The 19,069-nt window shown below is 32.1% G+C and overlaps 1 protein-coding gene across 1 annotated transcript in view; it reads right to left on the bottom strand.

The window, feature by feature from the left end:
* Positions 1–3,580: 3,580 nt before the first annotated feature.
* LOC140438996 (gamma-aminobutyric acid receptor subunit alpha-2) overlaps positions 3,581–19,069 on the bottom strand; it is a 48,193-nt gene continuing 32,704 nt past the window's right edge. The window contains exons 3-10 of the mRNA XM_072528630.1: positions 13,806–13,873; positions 12,271–12,491; positions 12,115–12,197; positions 11,924–12,058; positions 9,436–9,655; positions 9,109–9,358; positions 8,695–8,866; positions 3,581–4,181 (exon numbers count right to left, since the gene is read on the bottom strand). Coding sequence (XP_072384731.1) covers positions 3,997–4,181; positions 8,695–8,866; positions 9,109–9,358; positions 9,436–9,655; positions 11,924–12,058; positions 12,115–12,197; positions 12,271–12,491; positions 13,806–13,873 — 1,334 coding nt within the window. The 3' untranslated portion in view covers positions 3,581–3,996. The remainder of the gene's footprint in view (positions 4,182–8,694; positions 8,867–9,108; positions 9,359–9,435; positions 9,656–11,923; positions 12,059–12,114; positions 12,198–12,270; positions 12,492–13,805; positions 13,874–19,069) is intronic.

Raw genomic sequence — 19,069 nt, 5'->3', positions numbered from 1 at the left:
GTGACGGTTGGTTTACAAGGCTCTTCACTATCCTATTAGTACATGCCTGTCCAATATACATTTTGCTTGACCGGGTGTTTTTCCCGGTGAGAGTTATGTTTTCTTCGGATCCAGACTTATTCAGGTCACGGAACAAACTATTTTGTAGGTGATCCTCTTCTGAGAAGTTCATCAGCTCTTTTATTGCATTGTATTCCCGGGTGACCTGAAATCCATATCAGTGTGGCATTCTTAGGTTCCGCGAATCTGTCCAGTTATAGCTTATAAGAGCTATAACTGTTTGGCTATTTGTGAATATATTTATCTGCTTTAGTTCAAAAGTCCTCATGTTAATTTCTTTTGCAGAACTCCTTAGATCAGAACAAAAATTTGACTTAACATAGATAACCAAGCTGACGGAAACCAAATTCATTTATATTGATTGCACTAATAAAAGGAGACAATATACTCTAGTCATAATAAAGGAGGTTCAGGTTCCACATGAAAATACTGCAAAATATTTGGGCATTACTCTGATGCATGACTCGGGTGGAATCCGCGTGTTAAAAAGAAAAGATAAGAGCTTGGAATCAGATATAAACAAATATATTGGTTGCTTGGACGTGACCCCAAATTATCCATTCATACCAAGATGCTAGTTTGCAATCAAATCCTCAAGTATCAATCAATCCTTATTTTTGAAGGTATGGCATACAACTATGGGGTTGTGCTAGCGAAAGTAGAATTCAGAGAATTGGATAATTCAGCAATAGTAATTTCTACAAAGACTTAAATTGATACGGTTCCATCGGTAATACTATCTCTAAACCCACTCGGAACCATGAAGATAGGCTACATCGTCACGTGAGTGGCGAGACTCTCCAGCTGTTAGACAATAAACCAGGTTAGGTGATTTAAGGAAGTTAAATCTTACTAGTAGTGCAGTGAAAGCAGAGCATAGTGCATTAGTATACATATGCGATGCCTAACATAGCAAAAAATTAGAAAGTCATCTCCACAGGTTTTAGGTCAAAAATCCAGACACTTACTACAAAGCTGTTGTTAATTAGTACACAAAATATATTTAAGACTTGCATAGAAACATCTTAAGGTTTTATAGGTATTAAAAAAAACAAAACACATCGACTTTTTTATTTTCACATAATCCATTCAAGATATAATTTGATTATGAAGTTTGGCATATTAACGCAACTTCGGCACAATTTTATAATTTTTACGACATAAAACAACAATATTCTCACATTTTAACAATTAATATTAAACAATAAATACCTACATAGATATTTATGTAAAGTCCAGTAAATATTGACAATTTAAATTCTCCCAAATCATACGAGTTATGTACGAGCACCTTCCCATATCAGTTGAACCAACGTTGGATTGATACGAAAATTAAATTTTAGGGAACAAAAATAAAAGCACAGCGTAAATTTTAGAAGTTTTAATGCATCAAACAACATTTTTGAATTTCCTAATTATAGAAAATATTTTATAACGTAATGAAAACTATTGATTAAACAGAATAATAATGAATTAAAAAAAAAGTCTCTATCGGCTACAAGTCGGGACTGCTAGAAACCCATTTCAGAAGTGGGATTCCATGGTCTTCAATCCATTTTAAGAGATTCTTCTAAAATATTCAAATATTTGTCTGTGTTTATAATCCCATCAATAAAATGTAACTGTTCCACACCTTTAGACGACATGCTGCCCCAGATCATGACAGATGCAGGAAACTTGACTTTTCTCTTAAGATAGTCGGGATGAACAGCTTCATTTTTCCTCTAAATGATGCGACTCCTCTTGTCTCCAACACACCCTTCAAATCTGAACTCATCACTCCATTCTATTGAATCCTATTGAGACTGAGTCTAATCTTTATGCTGTTTTAACCATCTTAGTCTATTTTTCTTTTGTTGTAATGTTTAAAGTGGCTTTTCCTTAGCCTATAATAAAGTGAAATTTATTAAAAACAATTCCTACTAATTTTTTCAACTATAAAACTTACTTTGTAAGTACCAAATATTAATTTGTGGGCCTCTCGGTGACATATTGATCTATAAACGTGTCTTTCACTAACGTCTCTCCATAAAACGTTTAACTCCATATCAATTGCTCGTCCAGTTTTCACTCTAATGCGTCTTAATGCCCTTCGATCTGCTTTAGTTATTTTACTTTTTCGTACATTTCTTACAATTGCAACATATTCGCGATTTCCGAATTGGATTTTCCATAATTAAAAAATCTAATAATGATTGAACACATTTTCTCATTGATGATAATACTGAAATACAATACTTTAAAATACTACAAAATACATTTTAACAGACAATATTATCGTTTTGATGTCATTTTTTCATAGTTACCTCTGGATTTAACGTAATAATGAAAAAATCAACGTATGTTGACATAAGTGAATGCATAGCAAGGAAGGGTACCTAATAAATAACTATCAGAATGTTCACTCTCAGATGCCGCCTTTGAAGTGTGTCAGCACGCGATCGCCATATTTTAAACAGAAACATAGACTCGAATTGAGAAATTTGTGACAAGCTACGACAGATCTGTAATTTAAATTTTTAGAGAATAATAATTTAGTAAATTTGAAATAATTTAATCTATTCTTCAACTAAAAGTGCGAATAAAATATTGCATATTATGTCTACAGTAATTAAACCGGGTTAATTTTTCTATGCACAACAGATAAAATTTCACTGAACAGCACTGGCTCCGTCTGCGCGAACGAGATGCGCGTACTTATCTTGACAAGCAGAGTGGGCATTCTAATTGTTTATTATTCTGTGGCCATGGTTTAGTAAAATTTTTTTTATTGTTGAAAATAAATAAAAAACCATAAGGGTAATTTTTTTAATAAATATTAATTAAAATGCCATATTAATTAATATGGGAACTTATAAAAATATGCAGAGTATAATTTTTTTTTGGTAATCGACTTAAACTGCAAATTCCTTATGTGGGCCAACTGATATGGGAAGGGGCTCGTATATATTAGCCGACATATTACAGCATTTTTTTTTGTTTAGTATTCATTAACTTCAATATTTTATAATCTTACTAGGTAAGCATATATACAGAGTGAACCAAAAGTCTGGAAACGCCTAAATATCTGTTAAATGAATAATTGTCCAAATTGTGCAAAAACTTGTATACCTACACCTATTTTGCATTATGAAGATTTGAAATTTAATTGTTTAAACGTTGTCAGATTTACCATTTGTTCCTATCATTAGTCATTTTGGTTTTTTAAATAAAACACCCACATCATTAAAAACAACATCAGACGTTTGGTCCACTCTATAATCTAGCGTAACTTTTGATTTTGCGATGCTTTGAATATATTAGCCTCTTTTCCACTTTATGCATAAGATTAATTATTTTATTACATGACATATTCCTAGTCTACAAAAGGATTCTGAACAAAGAAATCATTATTTTTTTGGTCTGTCACTATAATCCTTTTGTTTTAAATTTAATAGGAATTTAATTACTTTATTTTACTGGGCTCTACAATATTTTAAGAATACCTATGATCAATATTATCGTCAACATATTGCATAGATACTTCACGTTAATAAATTTTGATGGTCAACATATTTTATATAATATAATATTTTGTGTAATATGTGTAGTTAATGATTGACTTTCCTATAGTTATCACGTGCAGCATAAATAAAGCAGTTTGTGTAATTGTGAAGCAATCATTTTTTCCCTCTATAAAATTATTGTCAGGTTTACAGTTACAACTGTTGAAACTACAAAACAAAATCTAAAAACAGTTGAGGAATATTGTACACCCAGGATATATTATACAATTTAGATAATTGATACAATAAATTTCACAATTTTTTCATCTTTTTATAGAGACTCTCAGTGCTATTGTACAATACAAATTATTGTGCAATACATTCATGATCATATTGACGTTTTAGGGGACACTTTATAAATATCACATTCATGTAATCAATCAGGAAAATATTAGTCGAAACCTTGTTGATTTATGGCGTACAGCTTGCTTTTTCCCCATTTAAAGGTGTCAAGGTTTGTGTAATAGATTATCCAATAAAATAAGTTGAAGAAACCAAAAGAAGCAGGAAAGATGATTCTTGATATTCTATCTATTAAAGAGACGCTATTGACATGTCTTCCGCCAATCTGAGTACCTAAAAATACATTACATAGAGATATGCATAATATTTTGTTCATAAAAACACATTTTTAAAGATAATAATATAATTTTTAATTCGTTGAAACCCTTTTAGGTACTTCTAAAACATATAGAGGAGAGTTACTTCTCAGTAATGTAATAAAATTCATAAACAAGGTCAATCAAAGTCAAATCTCATTTGACTGTCTGAATCACTATCTAAGAAAATGAATTTATTTGAATTACTTCTAATACAGTTAAATTAAAACTTTTATATGTATAAATATCAGAACTATAAAAAAGGAATAAGATAGTCGTTACAAATAATATAATACAATTAATGTATACACAAATGTTTCAAATTTATTTGGCCGAAATTTTGTCAATTTTTATTACAATTAGTATGATCCATGATACTATGATTAAGAAGATAAGATAATGCGCATAAGTCGTGACGTAATTGGAGAGTTGCACGTTCGTAATGTCAGTTTTTTGTATGTGTCAATAAATAATCTTTAATAAATAGTTTGGAGATATCCTTTTGTGTACGATTATTGTAATTATTAAACCTTTATTTAATATTATTATTTTGCTAATTGAATAATTTCATCACAGAATGCATAAAAATCCCATTTAACTTTAACAAGAATTCAAATTCTACTCTCCAATGACGGCATGCGTGAACACGACCGATTTTGTGCTACGGGAAAATCCTATCTTGTTAGTCATAGTATTATGGTGTGATCCATAGGTGATACTCAAAAAAAAAGAAACATGATTCTTTGAGAAACAAAATGTTATTTGAACAAAATACCTTAAAATATCTTGAAGTTTTTTTTCAGATTATAAATTGGTGATATATTAAATGAATATTTTTATAAAGAGCCATACAACAATAAGTATTAATATTATAAGCATTTCATTCATATCCAAATATGAATTAAATATTTAGTTTGATATAAGATTTAAATGTTCCCACTTATTATTCTGTTATCAAACGCTATGTGTTTTTATAGTAGTGTGTTGTTAAGGTTGATCTGCACCCCCCAAAAGACAAACTACACATTCAAAAAATTTGAAAAAATTTGAGAATGTATATGTGATATCTAGACGTATTTTGACAAATTTTGAGCAAACTTCATGTTTTAGTTTTCGAAAAAATTCAAAAAACTACTTCTTTCCAAATATTAAGCGGTAAAACCAAACATACAATTTTGTTAATTTTCTTACAGCCTAAAGAAATAATCATAAGGAATACTTTTATTTAAAATTTTTGAATGTACAGTTTTGCCACTTGGGAAAAAATAATATGTTCCGGCTTATAATAAAGCTACCGGTAAGAAACGATACAAAATTTCCTTAAAAACATATATAAAACTGTAAAAGTGTAAAATACTTGCAATAAAACATTGAATATTTTTTCTTAGACATATGAAAAATATCGTTAAACAAGAATTACATCTTGAACTGCCTCCATCAAATTGTTTTGTAGGGAGGTGGCTCCATTAGAAACATCGATAATATTTATCATCGATAGATAGCATTACTTTCGGCTTCGAAACGCTTCAAAGGAAACGTCATACTAACAGAGTTGCCATATCAATTACTTTGTACAACACTTTGGCAGATTACAACAAAATTTAATAAGAATGTTATCGGTTTGAATTTTGAACTGGCCATGCTAAAACTTACAGAATAGTAGATACTGTTTAAACTTTTGTTTACGATGTCATAAAATTTTGTTTGTTAATAAATTCACTGTATGAATACCATATATTATATTCAGATTGACAGAACAGAGCAGTAAAGTATTATACATAAAGATGTTGTAAAATATATCTTCGTTTACTTGGTCTAATAAAGTTATAAGTATTAAATAGTAAAGCCTATATGATAAAATTACTGTCTACACAACTTAGCAACTCAGCTAATGGATATAACGATAGAAAACTGTACTTTATGTTAGGGTTTGAAAATTTTTATCATGTAGAAACCTAAAATTATGTTAAATTTTATCACAGCAGCATGTCGCAGTAGAGCCATCTCTAGGATCAAAAAGAAAATTAATTGAGGGTGCAGATCAACCTTTAATCATAATTCGTGTGAATCAACCTTATCGTGATAAGATGAAATATTTAAGAATCTTGTTCTCCTCGTTCAATCTTCGCGTTCTTTTTCCAGTTCTATCATTGATACCTCTATTAATATAGTTTAAACATCGTAGAATTTAGGCACATATATGCATTTTTCGTTTGTTATGGTGACCTGATCTCCATGATTGAACTGATTGAACTCCTCAAAAACCCGCAAACGGTAAAAAGGTTTCAAAACTATATCGAAACTAAATACATAACTAAAGAGAATCTAACAATTAGTGAACAATGGGAAATGTGTAAAAATTACATTAAAGACGCAGCAAATAACATTCTAGGGCCACAAAGACCACCACCACGCAATGACTGGTTCGATGCTGAGTGCGAGGACATTACAAGAAGAAAGAACAATGCATATAAACTGATGCAGCAAAGAAGAACCCGAGAAAAAGAACAAAAATATAAAGATTTCAGAAGAAAAGAGAAGTACATCCATCGAAGAAAAAAGCGAACTTATGAAAATAGAATATTGGAAGAACTTGAGGCATTAAAAAAGGAAAATCAAACAAGAAAATTCTATAAAAATCTAAATAAAGCAAGAAAAGAATTTAAACCAAGGATCGGACTATGTAAGGATAAGGAGGGGCATATACTCAATACAAAAGAAGAAGTATTGAAAAGGTGGGTGGAACACTATAAAGAACTACTTACTATCGAAGTAGAAGATCCAAATCAACCACCCCCAGGAGCAAACAACAATACACCATTGGAGCCTCCATCAATTCAGGAAGTACGGGATGCAATAAAACACCTAAAAAATAATAAATCTCCAGGAAGTGATGGTATACCCGCGGAACTGAAATGTGGAGGTGCTACTCTGACTAATCATATATATAAAATCATACTGAGAGCCTGGAATGAGGAACAAAGACCAGAAGAGTGGTGTATTGGGATCGTTTGCCCGCTACACAAAAAGGGCGATGAATTAGAATGTAGAAACTATAGGGGAATAACCCTCCTTAATACAGCATACAAAATATTTTCGAGTATTTTATATGGTCGCCTGAGTGAATATTCAGAGGAGCTTCTTGACGAATATCAAAGTGGTTTTAGGCCTGGTCGATCAACAACAGACCAGATCTTTGTGCTAAGGCAAATACTGGAAAAAACCAATGAATTTAATATCGACACATACCATCTTTTCGTAGATTTTAAATCGGCCTATGATAGTGTCCTAAGAAATAAATTGTATGAAGCCATGGATGAATTCCACATCCCCGATAAACTGATAAGATTGGTTAAGGCTACAATGCGTAAAGTTGTTTGCAAAGTCGAAATACAGGACGAACAATCACAGGCATTTGAAACGCATGTTGGGCGTTCACCAAGGAGAACGTCATGACGGAAGAAATCAAGCGAAGAATAATCCTAGCAAACAAATGCTATTTTGGACTGAGTAGACATATGAGAAGTAGAAACTTAAGCCAAAAAACAAAAATATCCATATACAAAACCCTTATACAACCAGTGTTGACATATGGGTCGGAGGCATGGACCATTTCCAAGGCAGATGAAAATCTCCTGCTTATATTTGAACAAAGGATCCTGAGAAGAATATTTGGTGGCATCTGTGAAAATGGTGTTTGGAGAAGGAGGTACAACTACGAGATATATCACAGATATAAACATATATTTGGTGGTAAAGACGTAGTATCCTTTATAAACATAGGAAGACTAAGATGGGCAGGACATCTGGCAAGATCACAGCAGAACAACCCTCCTAGAAGAATCCTTATGTCACAACCTGTGGGAAGTAGAAAAAGGGGTAGACCAAAACTCAGATGGAGGGATGGTGTAGATGAGGATGGTAGACAAATAGGCGCAGCAAACTGGCAACAGTTGGCAATGGATAGAACTGACTGGCGTAATAGACTTGGGAAGGTCGATGATGGTGACCTGATCTCTTCCGGTAATTATTATTGCCCTCTGCTCCAACTCTTTTCTGGCCGCCATGCCACCTTGATCAGGAAAATTAGAACCGCCGGGGACTGAGGACCGTACACTTGATGTATCAATCACGAGGGGAAATTTAGCCTTCAAACGCCGCGCTGGCCAAACATGTTGGCGAATTTTAGAGTGTGTAGGAGAAGATAATTATAGTGACCCTTCTGCCCTCGCAAACCTAATAGCCATTCAGGGTCGGAAGAAACCAGAGTTAGCTAAGAGAGGCTGATAGGAAAAATTAAAGACATTTCACTCGAAAAAGAGTAAAATGTAAAGACCCTTATGATGGTTCGTCCAGCATGTCACAGCATGAAGGATAGGGTGCACGTCATTTTTACAATGTACATACCCCCACTCCATGGCCTGACTGCTAATGTTGTTGTATAACACTAGTATTAAGATACTAAGATTTTTTTTTTGAAAATGACATACCTTTTAAGGCTGCAGCTTCCCTTTGCCTCTGTCGCCTAAACTGGTCATCTCCTGTAAGACAATATATGAACTGTTTCCATTTGGGCAACTTATTTTCAGTTTGAGTAGTCCTCTCCAACGTCGAAGGATGAGAGTGAAGCAAACAATTTCTGCGTTCTCTGCTTCTAAGATTCTAAAAATTTAAATAACGTAGTAAGTTTTAAAATAGGTTTGACTTTTAGAATTTAGATATGTCAAGTGTGATAATGATAATGAATTGTGAGTGCTAGAATTTTTATAGCAAATCAATTTTTAATTGCACACTCAAGTTAATATTGACTACATAAAGTAATTAGCTACATGAAAAAACAATCTGAAGAAAACATATTAAGACAGAATTATTAGCAAATTCTACTAGTAAGAAAATTTTCTTACACGATATGTAGAACAAAATATACAATTCCTTCTGCTTGCTGGACCATCCATGTTAGTTGAATTGATCTCTGCTTCAATCTCTCCAATGATCTCCTCTTCAGACTCAGAACAATCTTCCCATTCTTCCTCATCAACAGCTATTTCGCCACTTCCCACTTTAGTAAAGTAATGGACGCTTGCAAATTCAAGTAAAGTAGCGATGCAGTAGAAAAAGCTGGTGAAGAGGAACCAATCGAGTGCCGTTGCATAACTGAAAATAAGCGATTATAAAAATCTGGAAAATATTCCAAAAGAGTAAGTTTCCAAGACTTCATTTAAGTTACTTACGACACTTTTGGTAAATCAGTTCTTGAATCTAAACTTATAGTAGACAAGGTAAGCACTGTTGTGATTCCTAGTCCTACTCTGTCACTAGTAGCTTCTCTATGTATCCAGAAAGACACCCATGATAAAACTACGATTAAGATACATGGTAGATACACTTGAATAAGAAAATAGCCTGCATGGCGCTGCAGATTAAAAGCAACTTCAAGAATGGAGACTGCTCCTATAAAAAGAAAATTGAGAACATTATAAGAATTCTCTTTGTTTAATACATATATGTCAAAATACCTATTAATTATTCAGTCAGTAGCATCATGGTTATTCTAACTTTATTAAGTGGTCTTCTCAAAAGTTCACTTTAACTCCTCATTACTTGAGCCCTCGTCAGGGCTTGGTGACACTCTAAATATTGTTAGTTTTCTGTCTTTATTGGCTGCCATCCTGTGTCAGATTTTTCCATCAAAGTCTTGGTCTGCCCATGGTGTTGGAGATCTGCCGTTGTTTTGGCTATGCCGCCAAAGTAATTTAACTATACTCGGTTTGTTTTTTTTTATTAGCCTTAAAAACGTTAATTTTATCCTTTTTTCCACTCCACTCATCCATCTAAGCACTCTCATTTGCGCTACTGCATTTTTTGTTCCTCTTCAATGTTCCTCCAGTTATTAGAATCTAGGATAATTGTCCGAAAACAGTTTCCCGAAAGACAAATCCCCGAAAGCAATTCCCCGAATGGACAATTCCCCGAATGGCTTCTCTCAACTTTTGTAACGATTCTAAAAATCACAAATGCTAAAGATTGCAATGACTATCGGACAATTGCATTAATGACCCATACATTGAAAACCTTTCTTAAAATCATACATAATAGAATCCACATGAAATTAGAACAAGAAATAAGTGATTCACAGATGGGTTTTAGAAAGGGTCTAGGAACTAGAGAAGCATTATTAGGAGTCAATGTTCTGACACAACGATGTCATGTATATGCTTGCTTCATAGATTTTAAAAAAGCTTTTGACAGAGTTCCACATGAAAAGCTTTTAAGTATTCTTAAGACCAAAAACATAGATAGTATAGATCTACCAATTATATCGAATCTGTATCAAAATCAGAAAGCAAGAATCAGAGTCGAAGGAGAACTGACAGAGGAAGTAAGTATACTTAGAGGAGTTCGACAAAGGTGCATACTTTCACCACTCTTAGTCAACGTCTAAAGTGAAGTGATATTTCAAAAAGCTTTATTGGATATTGTGGAAGGTATTTTGGTCAACGGAAATAGCATTAATAATATTAGATCTGCGGTCGATACGGTCATATTTGCAAGTGACATGGAAGATCTACAGTACATAATACAACATGTATACAATGCATGTGAAAGGTACGGACTGCAAATGAATCTCAAGAAAACGAAATCAATGATATTCTCAAAAAAAACACAAAATGTAGATAACCTGATCATCAATAATACAACGATCGAAAAAGTAACAATATATAAATATTTAGGAACGTGGCTAACCGAAGATGGAGATCAAACAAAAGAAATCAGATCTAGAATAGAAATGGCAAAAAACACGTTCACACGTTTTCTACTTTACTATACGGCTTTCTTAATATTGTTCTGAAGCTATTTTCTTGTGGCATTTTAAATTAATTAATATTTAAATGGGAATGAGCCACAATTAAAGGTTAAAATACATTTATTGACGTTTCAATTTCCACTTCGGAAATCGTTCTCAAAATACAAACTAATGTTTGTATTTTGAGAACGATTTCCGAAGTGGAAATTGAAACGTCAATAAATGTATTTTAACCTTTAATTGTGGCTCATTCCCATTTAAATATTAATTAATTTACTATACGGCATAGAAGCGTGGACAATAAAACAGTCTGAAATCAAAAAATTAAACTCCTTTGAGATGTGGTGCTACAGGAAAATCCACAGAATATCGTGGACTGAAAAAGTAACTAATATAGAGGTGTTACAAAGAATGAAGAAAGAATATGAAGTCATAAAAACTGTTAAAATTAAAAAGATTCAATATCTGGGTCATATAATAAGGGGCGAGAAGTACGTATTACTTAGGTTCATTATGCAAGGGAAGATACAAGGGAAGAGAACCCCAGGACGACGCAAAATATCCTGGCTAAGAAATTTGAGAGAGTGGTTCGGTTGCAGCTCATTAGAATTATTCAGAAGCGCGGCCAATAAAATTAAAATAGCGATGATGATTTCCAACTTCCGATAGGAGAAGGAACCTGAAGAAGAAGACCTGATCGTCGTGTAACAAACGGATCAACCAAGAAGTGGTGGCAGCCAACTGTCCTGTGCGAATCATACAGCTCCCGTGCAGCAACTTTACATTATCTAATATGATATCACATCACATTGTGCTATTGGCTACAATATGTAGCTGTTGTAATTTTTAAATATAACACCTACAACCTACTTCCTATAATTAAAAAATATGTATATATGATTTATTAAATTTACCTTCTCTTTTGCTAATATTAACATTTCTGTAATGAAAACTAATCAAATCAAACTGGGACAATGTCATTCCAGGAACAAAGCTGACGCTTTCATCATTTTGCCACGTGTATACCAAGTCCTTGGTAGTATATGCAACTAAAATTGCAGGTTAGCTGTTTATTTAAAACGATAACTGACTTAAAAATACTTACAGCTGCCAAATATTAGTGGGCAAGATTGACGGTCCATTGGAAAATTTCTTAGTTCCATTGGGCACTTAGCTTTAATAGTTAATCTGTAAAGAACATTGTAACGACAATTTAACAGCGAATACAACAAAAGTTTTGATTCTTTTGATGTTTTCTTACCTCATAGAATATAAAACATCTCCATTTTGGCTAATTCTTAACAACTTATTAGGAACTGTTATAGTGTGAACGTAGGAATTTTTACCGTTGTGAAAATAAGTGTCGGGTCTCCAAATTTTTTCCAGCATTTTTATAGATAATGACAAAGACTTAATTGGTCCTTCGTATGATAATCGTGGATCTCTCCAATACTGTCTAAAATAACAATCCATGGAATATTCCTACAACATATTATGGATAAGACTTTATGCGATACCTTAATATATTTTTATTTACATATATTTTTATGACTATTAGATCACTGTAAATTGAAACACGAAGCATGGACCTTTTCTTTAGTAGCAGTATAGGGTAAAATGATGTAGAATAAAAATTGGTAAAATAGCAACGATTTGGTCGTCGAACGAGAATTATCGACGAGGCTCGTATTGCTCAAGTCAATAAAACGAGCAGCAAGACATTAAAAGTGGGCAGAATTATGAAAAATTAGTACGGGGGTAAATTCATCCCCAAAACAGGCGATTTTTCGAACTTTTTATAAAATCGCATATAAAGGCCGTAGCAATATAAAAAAATTAACTTTTAAATGTTTTTTTATTAGTTTTAAGTCTCACGAATTGGATTTCGTTGGAATTAAAAACAAATTGTTACATGAAGGCAGAATACTATCTCCCAAATTGAAATGCATCTTTTAAAAGCACTGCAGTGGTGAGAAACAACTGAAAGTGCAAAAAACTTTTTTTTCTACCTCAAAACCTTCTTTAACAATGTACAAAAAAAATTATAAGCATAAATATTTTTTTTTAATATTTAAAATAGTCTATTTTTCCACTCTACAGAAAGTAAAAGTGCCTATTTTATATCACACATAATTAGCAGAAAAACCAAGATACTAATATATGAAACTCTTATTAAACCTGTCCTGACATAGGCGTCAGAGACATGGACTATGGTAAAAAGCGACGAAGAACGGTTAGGCCGCTTTGAAAGAAGAATATTTAGGCACATATACGGAGGAGTACAAGAAAGCGGGATAAGGCGCAGGCGCTACAATTTTGAGTTGTATCAATGCTATGAAAAATGCAACATCGTCCGGTCTATTAAAATTAATAGACTAAGGTGGCTAGGACACCTTGAAAGAATGGACACTGGAGACCCCCAAAGACAGATATTATATCAAGAGCCAGTAGGAACCAGGAAGAGAGGCAGGCCAAGATGTGGATTTAAACCTCAAGTCGAAGATGACTTGAGAAATCTTGGGGTCAGAAATTGGAAAGCCGGGGCGAAAGATAGGGGGGAATGGAGACTAATTCTTGAACAGGCCGAGACCCACACAGGGTTGTAGAGCCAAAGATGATGATGAATATTCTAGAGTCACATTCGTGTACTCATTCTCGTGAATAAATATTTTACATATCTCAAACCATAATATTGGAACATATACGAAAAAAGGAATAAATGCAGTGTCTTAATTATTAGTGACGTATATAATTTTTTTTGATCACCACCATCTAAAATATTTATAGATCCCTTACCATGTCTAATTCTGAGATTGGTCCCATACTTCTTATTAATATATTGGTTTCAACCTTGGTTGGAGTATCTGTAAGAAATAATAAACTGAGATAGTGAGTTATCTGAAATACTAAAATATCTTAATATTCTTTAATACCGCCATCATAATCAAACATAGATAGCTTTTTTATTATGCAAAGGAAGCTTTGAATAGTGAGCACCAGAGTTAATAGATTTTTACTTTTTTGTTAAACATATTTTAAATTCATCTTTTACTAAAATATATTGTTTAATTTGCTACATGTCCAAATGACATTTAGTAAACAGTCGCACGAAAGCTAGCGTCCTTGATGTATCAGGTTTCTTCAAAAAACATACAATCTAATGATATATATATATATATATATATATATATATATATATATATATATATATATATAGTTATGCTATTTAAATTGTATTATATTGCTTATTTAGAAAAATTCCTGTCTATATTTATTAAATGATCTAATCTCCAATTAATCACAATAAATCAGCATTAATTAATTACAATCTCAGGCTATTTAACTTGTACTATTTACCTTTGATCGTGGATTCAAAATATTTTCCAATTGGCATCCTAATTGGGATAGGTAATATGACCTGAATAAAATACATAGAATTTCAACTGAACTATATGTGAGATGTCCTTTATTTTAATGAAATTTTATATAACAATCAATCCTGTAATATTTGCAATATACTAACTTTAAATATATGAGAAGTTGTTTTCCATCATGGACCCAAATGTTATTTTACATTGATTTTTAATATGTGTTATAACTAAGCGCTTTTTATAATTCTTTTTTTTTTTAAATGATCGCAAAATTAACTGTCTCTATTATTTATTCAATTTATTTAATTAATAAATGAAAACCACACTCCTGCTCTAATGAAAATTGACTGACCTTTCTTTCTCTGCCGTTGCAATTCTATGGCCACGCCACAAAAAAAAATCCTTTCTCTGCTTCTGCTCCTATTGTGGTCCAGATGATGTACACCTTTCTCCTATCTGTCCTTGTATCTGCAACCCAACAACTCGTGTTAGTCTATGCAGCCTCCTTTTGAGCCAATTTCCGCGCCTGTTTATAACTCCAAATGTTTCCGGCTTCGTCTGATATTAATATTCTTATACCCTTTGGTTTTTCTATCTCTCTGTACCCCGTTCCTCACACTGGTCAGCTTTTACACAGCAAATAAACACACCCGGTAAATTACGTCTTCGGGACTTCAAACAAACACAAATCACAAAGCTCCTTCCTTCTTGGACGACGAAAACTGACTAACTAACTTTTTTCCTCTCTCCTATATCATAGCCAAAACCACCACCTCCTTGCATTCAAAAATTGACCAATAAAAATTATCCACCTCTGTGACGTATATCGTTACCAACCAACTCTCTCTATAAAACGTCATTCGGGTAATTCCAGAAAACAACATTCTTTAATTATTCTAACTAAATCTATCTGCTTTACAAATATTTCTTACTAATAGCTACAAACGATACCTGTTTCTCAATTCAATGTCTTTTGTTAATAAACTTTTACCGATATAATCTTTCGGGGAGAAAAACCACCGCAAATCCCGGTCTATTGTTTAAACACTTTCTATATACACTTTTATTCCGGGTTAATCCATTCCACAATAACCGACTTATTTAAATTTCTTATCGATAATATTTGAAAGTCTTGTCTCTGAGGCCTAATGAACAATTCTTCGAACAACTTAAAATACATATTTTGTCTTATACAGGATGTTTGAAAATTTATATGTCCGTGTCTTTATGAAATATCAATAATTTTAATTTTTATTTAAGTAATAAAATTTGTATATCGGTTTTTTATTGCTTATGGACATTCAAAAGTACAACAATATGTATATAAAATAGTCTATTTTATATATTATAAAATATATTATCCTTTCATACTTTTATCAATATTTAATAAATAATATTCAAAACATGTATTTAACAAAACTTTTACTAATTAGGCACTAAATTATTAATAAATAGTGCGATATTACTTGAGTCGAGACGAGATTGCTGCAGTTTAATTCCTCAGTCCCTCGAGATCGACCAAATTTACCGAAATGCAAAATACGAGCAGAAAGGAGGCAATCGTTTGCATTACTTCAATTTCCTTTGACAAATCCAGGGTTTACCCCTGCGTTTCCTGATATAGGATTCACAGGAAAGGTTACTACTGTTATTTCCTTTGCTAATGCTTCTATTTACGCCCTTACCATATATGTTTGACATTTTGTACGAAGTTCCGTTACGCAAAATACAAGGGGTGTATTTCTTAAGACGATTATATTGTATAACATATATACAGAGTATATATATGTATATATATATATATATATATATATATATATATATATATATATATATAATATATATATATATATATAAATATATATATATATATGTATATATATGTATATATATATATAAAAATATATATATATATATATATATATATATATATATATATATATATATAGAGAAAAGAAATTTAATCCTTGCAGATTAGTTAAATAGTAAACTCTTAAATATTGGGGAAATCTGCAAGAAAGACTCTAATGTGTATCAATTGTTTCGCCGAACGTTTTCGCCAAAGAGAATTAATTTGGCTTCTTCAGGGCTGAAAGAGAATAAATTATAATTAGCTACCATATATTATCTATTAAAACATTATTGATCTTACCGTAACTTAGAATTGTAGAGTTAGAATATTAAAAAAACTTTGCTAGTAACATAGTGGTGTTTTTTGTTACTATGTGCAAAAAAAGTTTTTTTAAGGTTTATTAATGTATGGTAGCTTTGAACTTGACACGTAAAGGCTTACCCAAGGTTAATCGAAAAACCCAATGTAACTACATTTAAAAGGAGGTAATTCTTTGAATTGTCGGCAATAACTAAATTTTTGATTTTTAGAAAGTTTAAAAGTGAGGTTCTGTTTTAGCCAGAACGCAAGCGCTGACAACTTCATTAGTTCTTATGAATCTTTATGTCGTTAAGGTTCATTGGTAAAAAACGAATGAATTTAAATCCCAGTATAGGGAAATATTATTTTGATTTTCTTTATTTAATTATATTCTATTGTTCATGTATTATTGCATCTTATTGAGATGTATCTAAGAAAAGCAAGGGAATGTTATATATTTTTTTGTTAATGAAAATTAATTATAAAGGTATGTTAGTTGTTAATGGATATATCAGTCAAGTTAGTTATCTGTGATATAGTATTGTTCTTGGTATCTGATTTAAGTAACAAGTGGTATATATCTACTATATGGTACGATATAGTGGTATATATCTAGCTACTAAGCGACATTGAAGTCTTTCTTGCAGATTTCCCCAATATTTAAGAGTTTACTATATATATATATATATATATATATATATATATATATATATATATATATATATATATATATAATATAATATGTTGACGATACATTCGTCATTTGGCCCCATGGCAGGGATGCTTTGATGTCTTTTTAAACCCATCTGAATGGTATCTATATATTCTAGCATCCAGTTCATGGAGGTCGAAACTAATTCATCCCTACCGTTTCTCGATTTTAGGAATTAATCTATTAAAATAAACATTACAATATCTGTGTCTATGTATCAGTCTTTAAAACTGATTTTGTAAATAGAGGACAACTATATGTGTTTTTGAAGCATATCCTCCTGAACGTTACTTTAGTTTGAATAATGCTCTTGTAAACATATTTTAGTTGTAATAATGCTGAAGTGTACTATATGGTATGAAGGCTATCCAATATTTTAAAGTTACTAAAGTTGGCAAGACAAAATTACAATATTTCTTAAAAACCATCAAAAATTGTTAAATATTCAAATAAATTCAAGTATAAAACTAAAACCAACTAAGTAATCTTAATGTTCACCCGTATAAAGTTTTTAAAATACAATGCAGTTAAATAACTCTATATATTTATAATAAGTAGTAGTATTTTTAGTACCAAAGCAATTTTCGTGCCCCATATTGCACCTTTTTATAAAATTTCGCATCATACCGTGTATGAAGAGAGCATACATTTTCTATAAAGTCATAATCTTTAGGCGTATTCGGTAGTCAATTTTCTGGCAGCTGAAAGGCCATTAGGGATTATCTGACCTAATATTCATCTCGATGCTGATAGTCCCCGTTTTCGTTTGCATTTAATGCTTATAAGATGAGTTTTAAAAAGAGCAGTTTAAAGGTTTTTAAAGGTTAAAGGAAGTTTTAAAGGAAATGTGTTATATTTATTTTAAATCGAGTTGAGTAAAGTAATAAACTTTATAATAAAAATGCTAGTGTGATAAATATGTTCATATAATTTACGTTAAGTTAATGTCCCGTCATTTATTCGTACTCCCCAATTTTTTCTGTCGCTTTTCTAGAAGTTTATTTCTTTCATCGATTTCTTTTTTTATTGTTTTGTGACCAAGAAGACAGAAACGTTGGTATTGTTTTTATTTAGATATATGAAGCAAAGCAATAAACCATGAACTTTAAGAGATCGACTAAGATATTTAATAGGGAAAGCCTCCTGGTTAAGAAACTTCGTAACTTTGAAAAGACGGTCACATCATTGACTGACTCAAACGCTTGAATGATCAAGCATAAATATTCTTCTTTAAATTGAGCCTTTTTCCTTCAAAGGTTGGCCATCCAATTGGCAGCAGTTAAACGTCAAATGGCCGCTCTGAAGATTTCAGATGCTGTTTTGCCGAACCATCAGCGTAGATCCTTAATCCAGGAATTCTGTCTTTTTCCTCTTACCTCGTCCCCTAAATTTTAGTTTCAATGATTAACCGAAGTATTTCATATTGCATTAGCATTGCATTCATAGTTCCTTGCATTAGCTCTTCAATATATATTAGCTTACGCTTTGTGATCGCTGGCATCAGTTCTTTGCTCTTTAGTGTTTGTTATCCTTTCCTCCAGGAAATTCGTTTTACTTTCCTATTGAGGTACATTACGAAAGCGTTGATGCGTTTCTCCAACGAAGGATTGAGAGTCCAGATTTCCGAGCCATAGAGATGGCCTAAATAATGTCTGTGAAGGTCACCATATCACAGCACAGCTTCCTGGTTGTAGTTGTTCTCATCTTCTTCTGCAGGTACAATTCTTGATCAAAGTGCTTTTTGCTTGGTGAACTCGTCCTCTTTTCCACCAGATCGAACCCATAGTCGTTTGCTAGCTGGGCTTTATCATCGCCGTGGGGTAGG

The sequence above is a fragment of the Diabrotica undecimpunctata genome, chromosome 4 (genome assembly GCF_040954645.1).
Source record: "Diabrotica undecimpunctata isolate CICGRU chromosome 4, icDiaUnde3, whole genome shotgun sequence".
Classification (NCBI taxonomy): domain Eukaryota; kingdom Metazoa; phylum Arthropoda; class Insecta; order Coleoptera; family Chrysomelidae; genus Diabrotica; species Diabrotica undecimpunctata.
The sequence above is the reverse complement of the archived record's forward strand: the minus strand, read 5'-3'. Positions and strand labels throughout refer to the sequence as shown.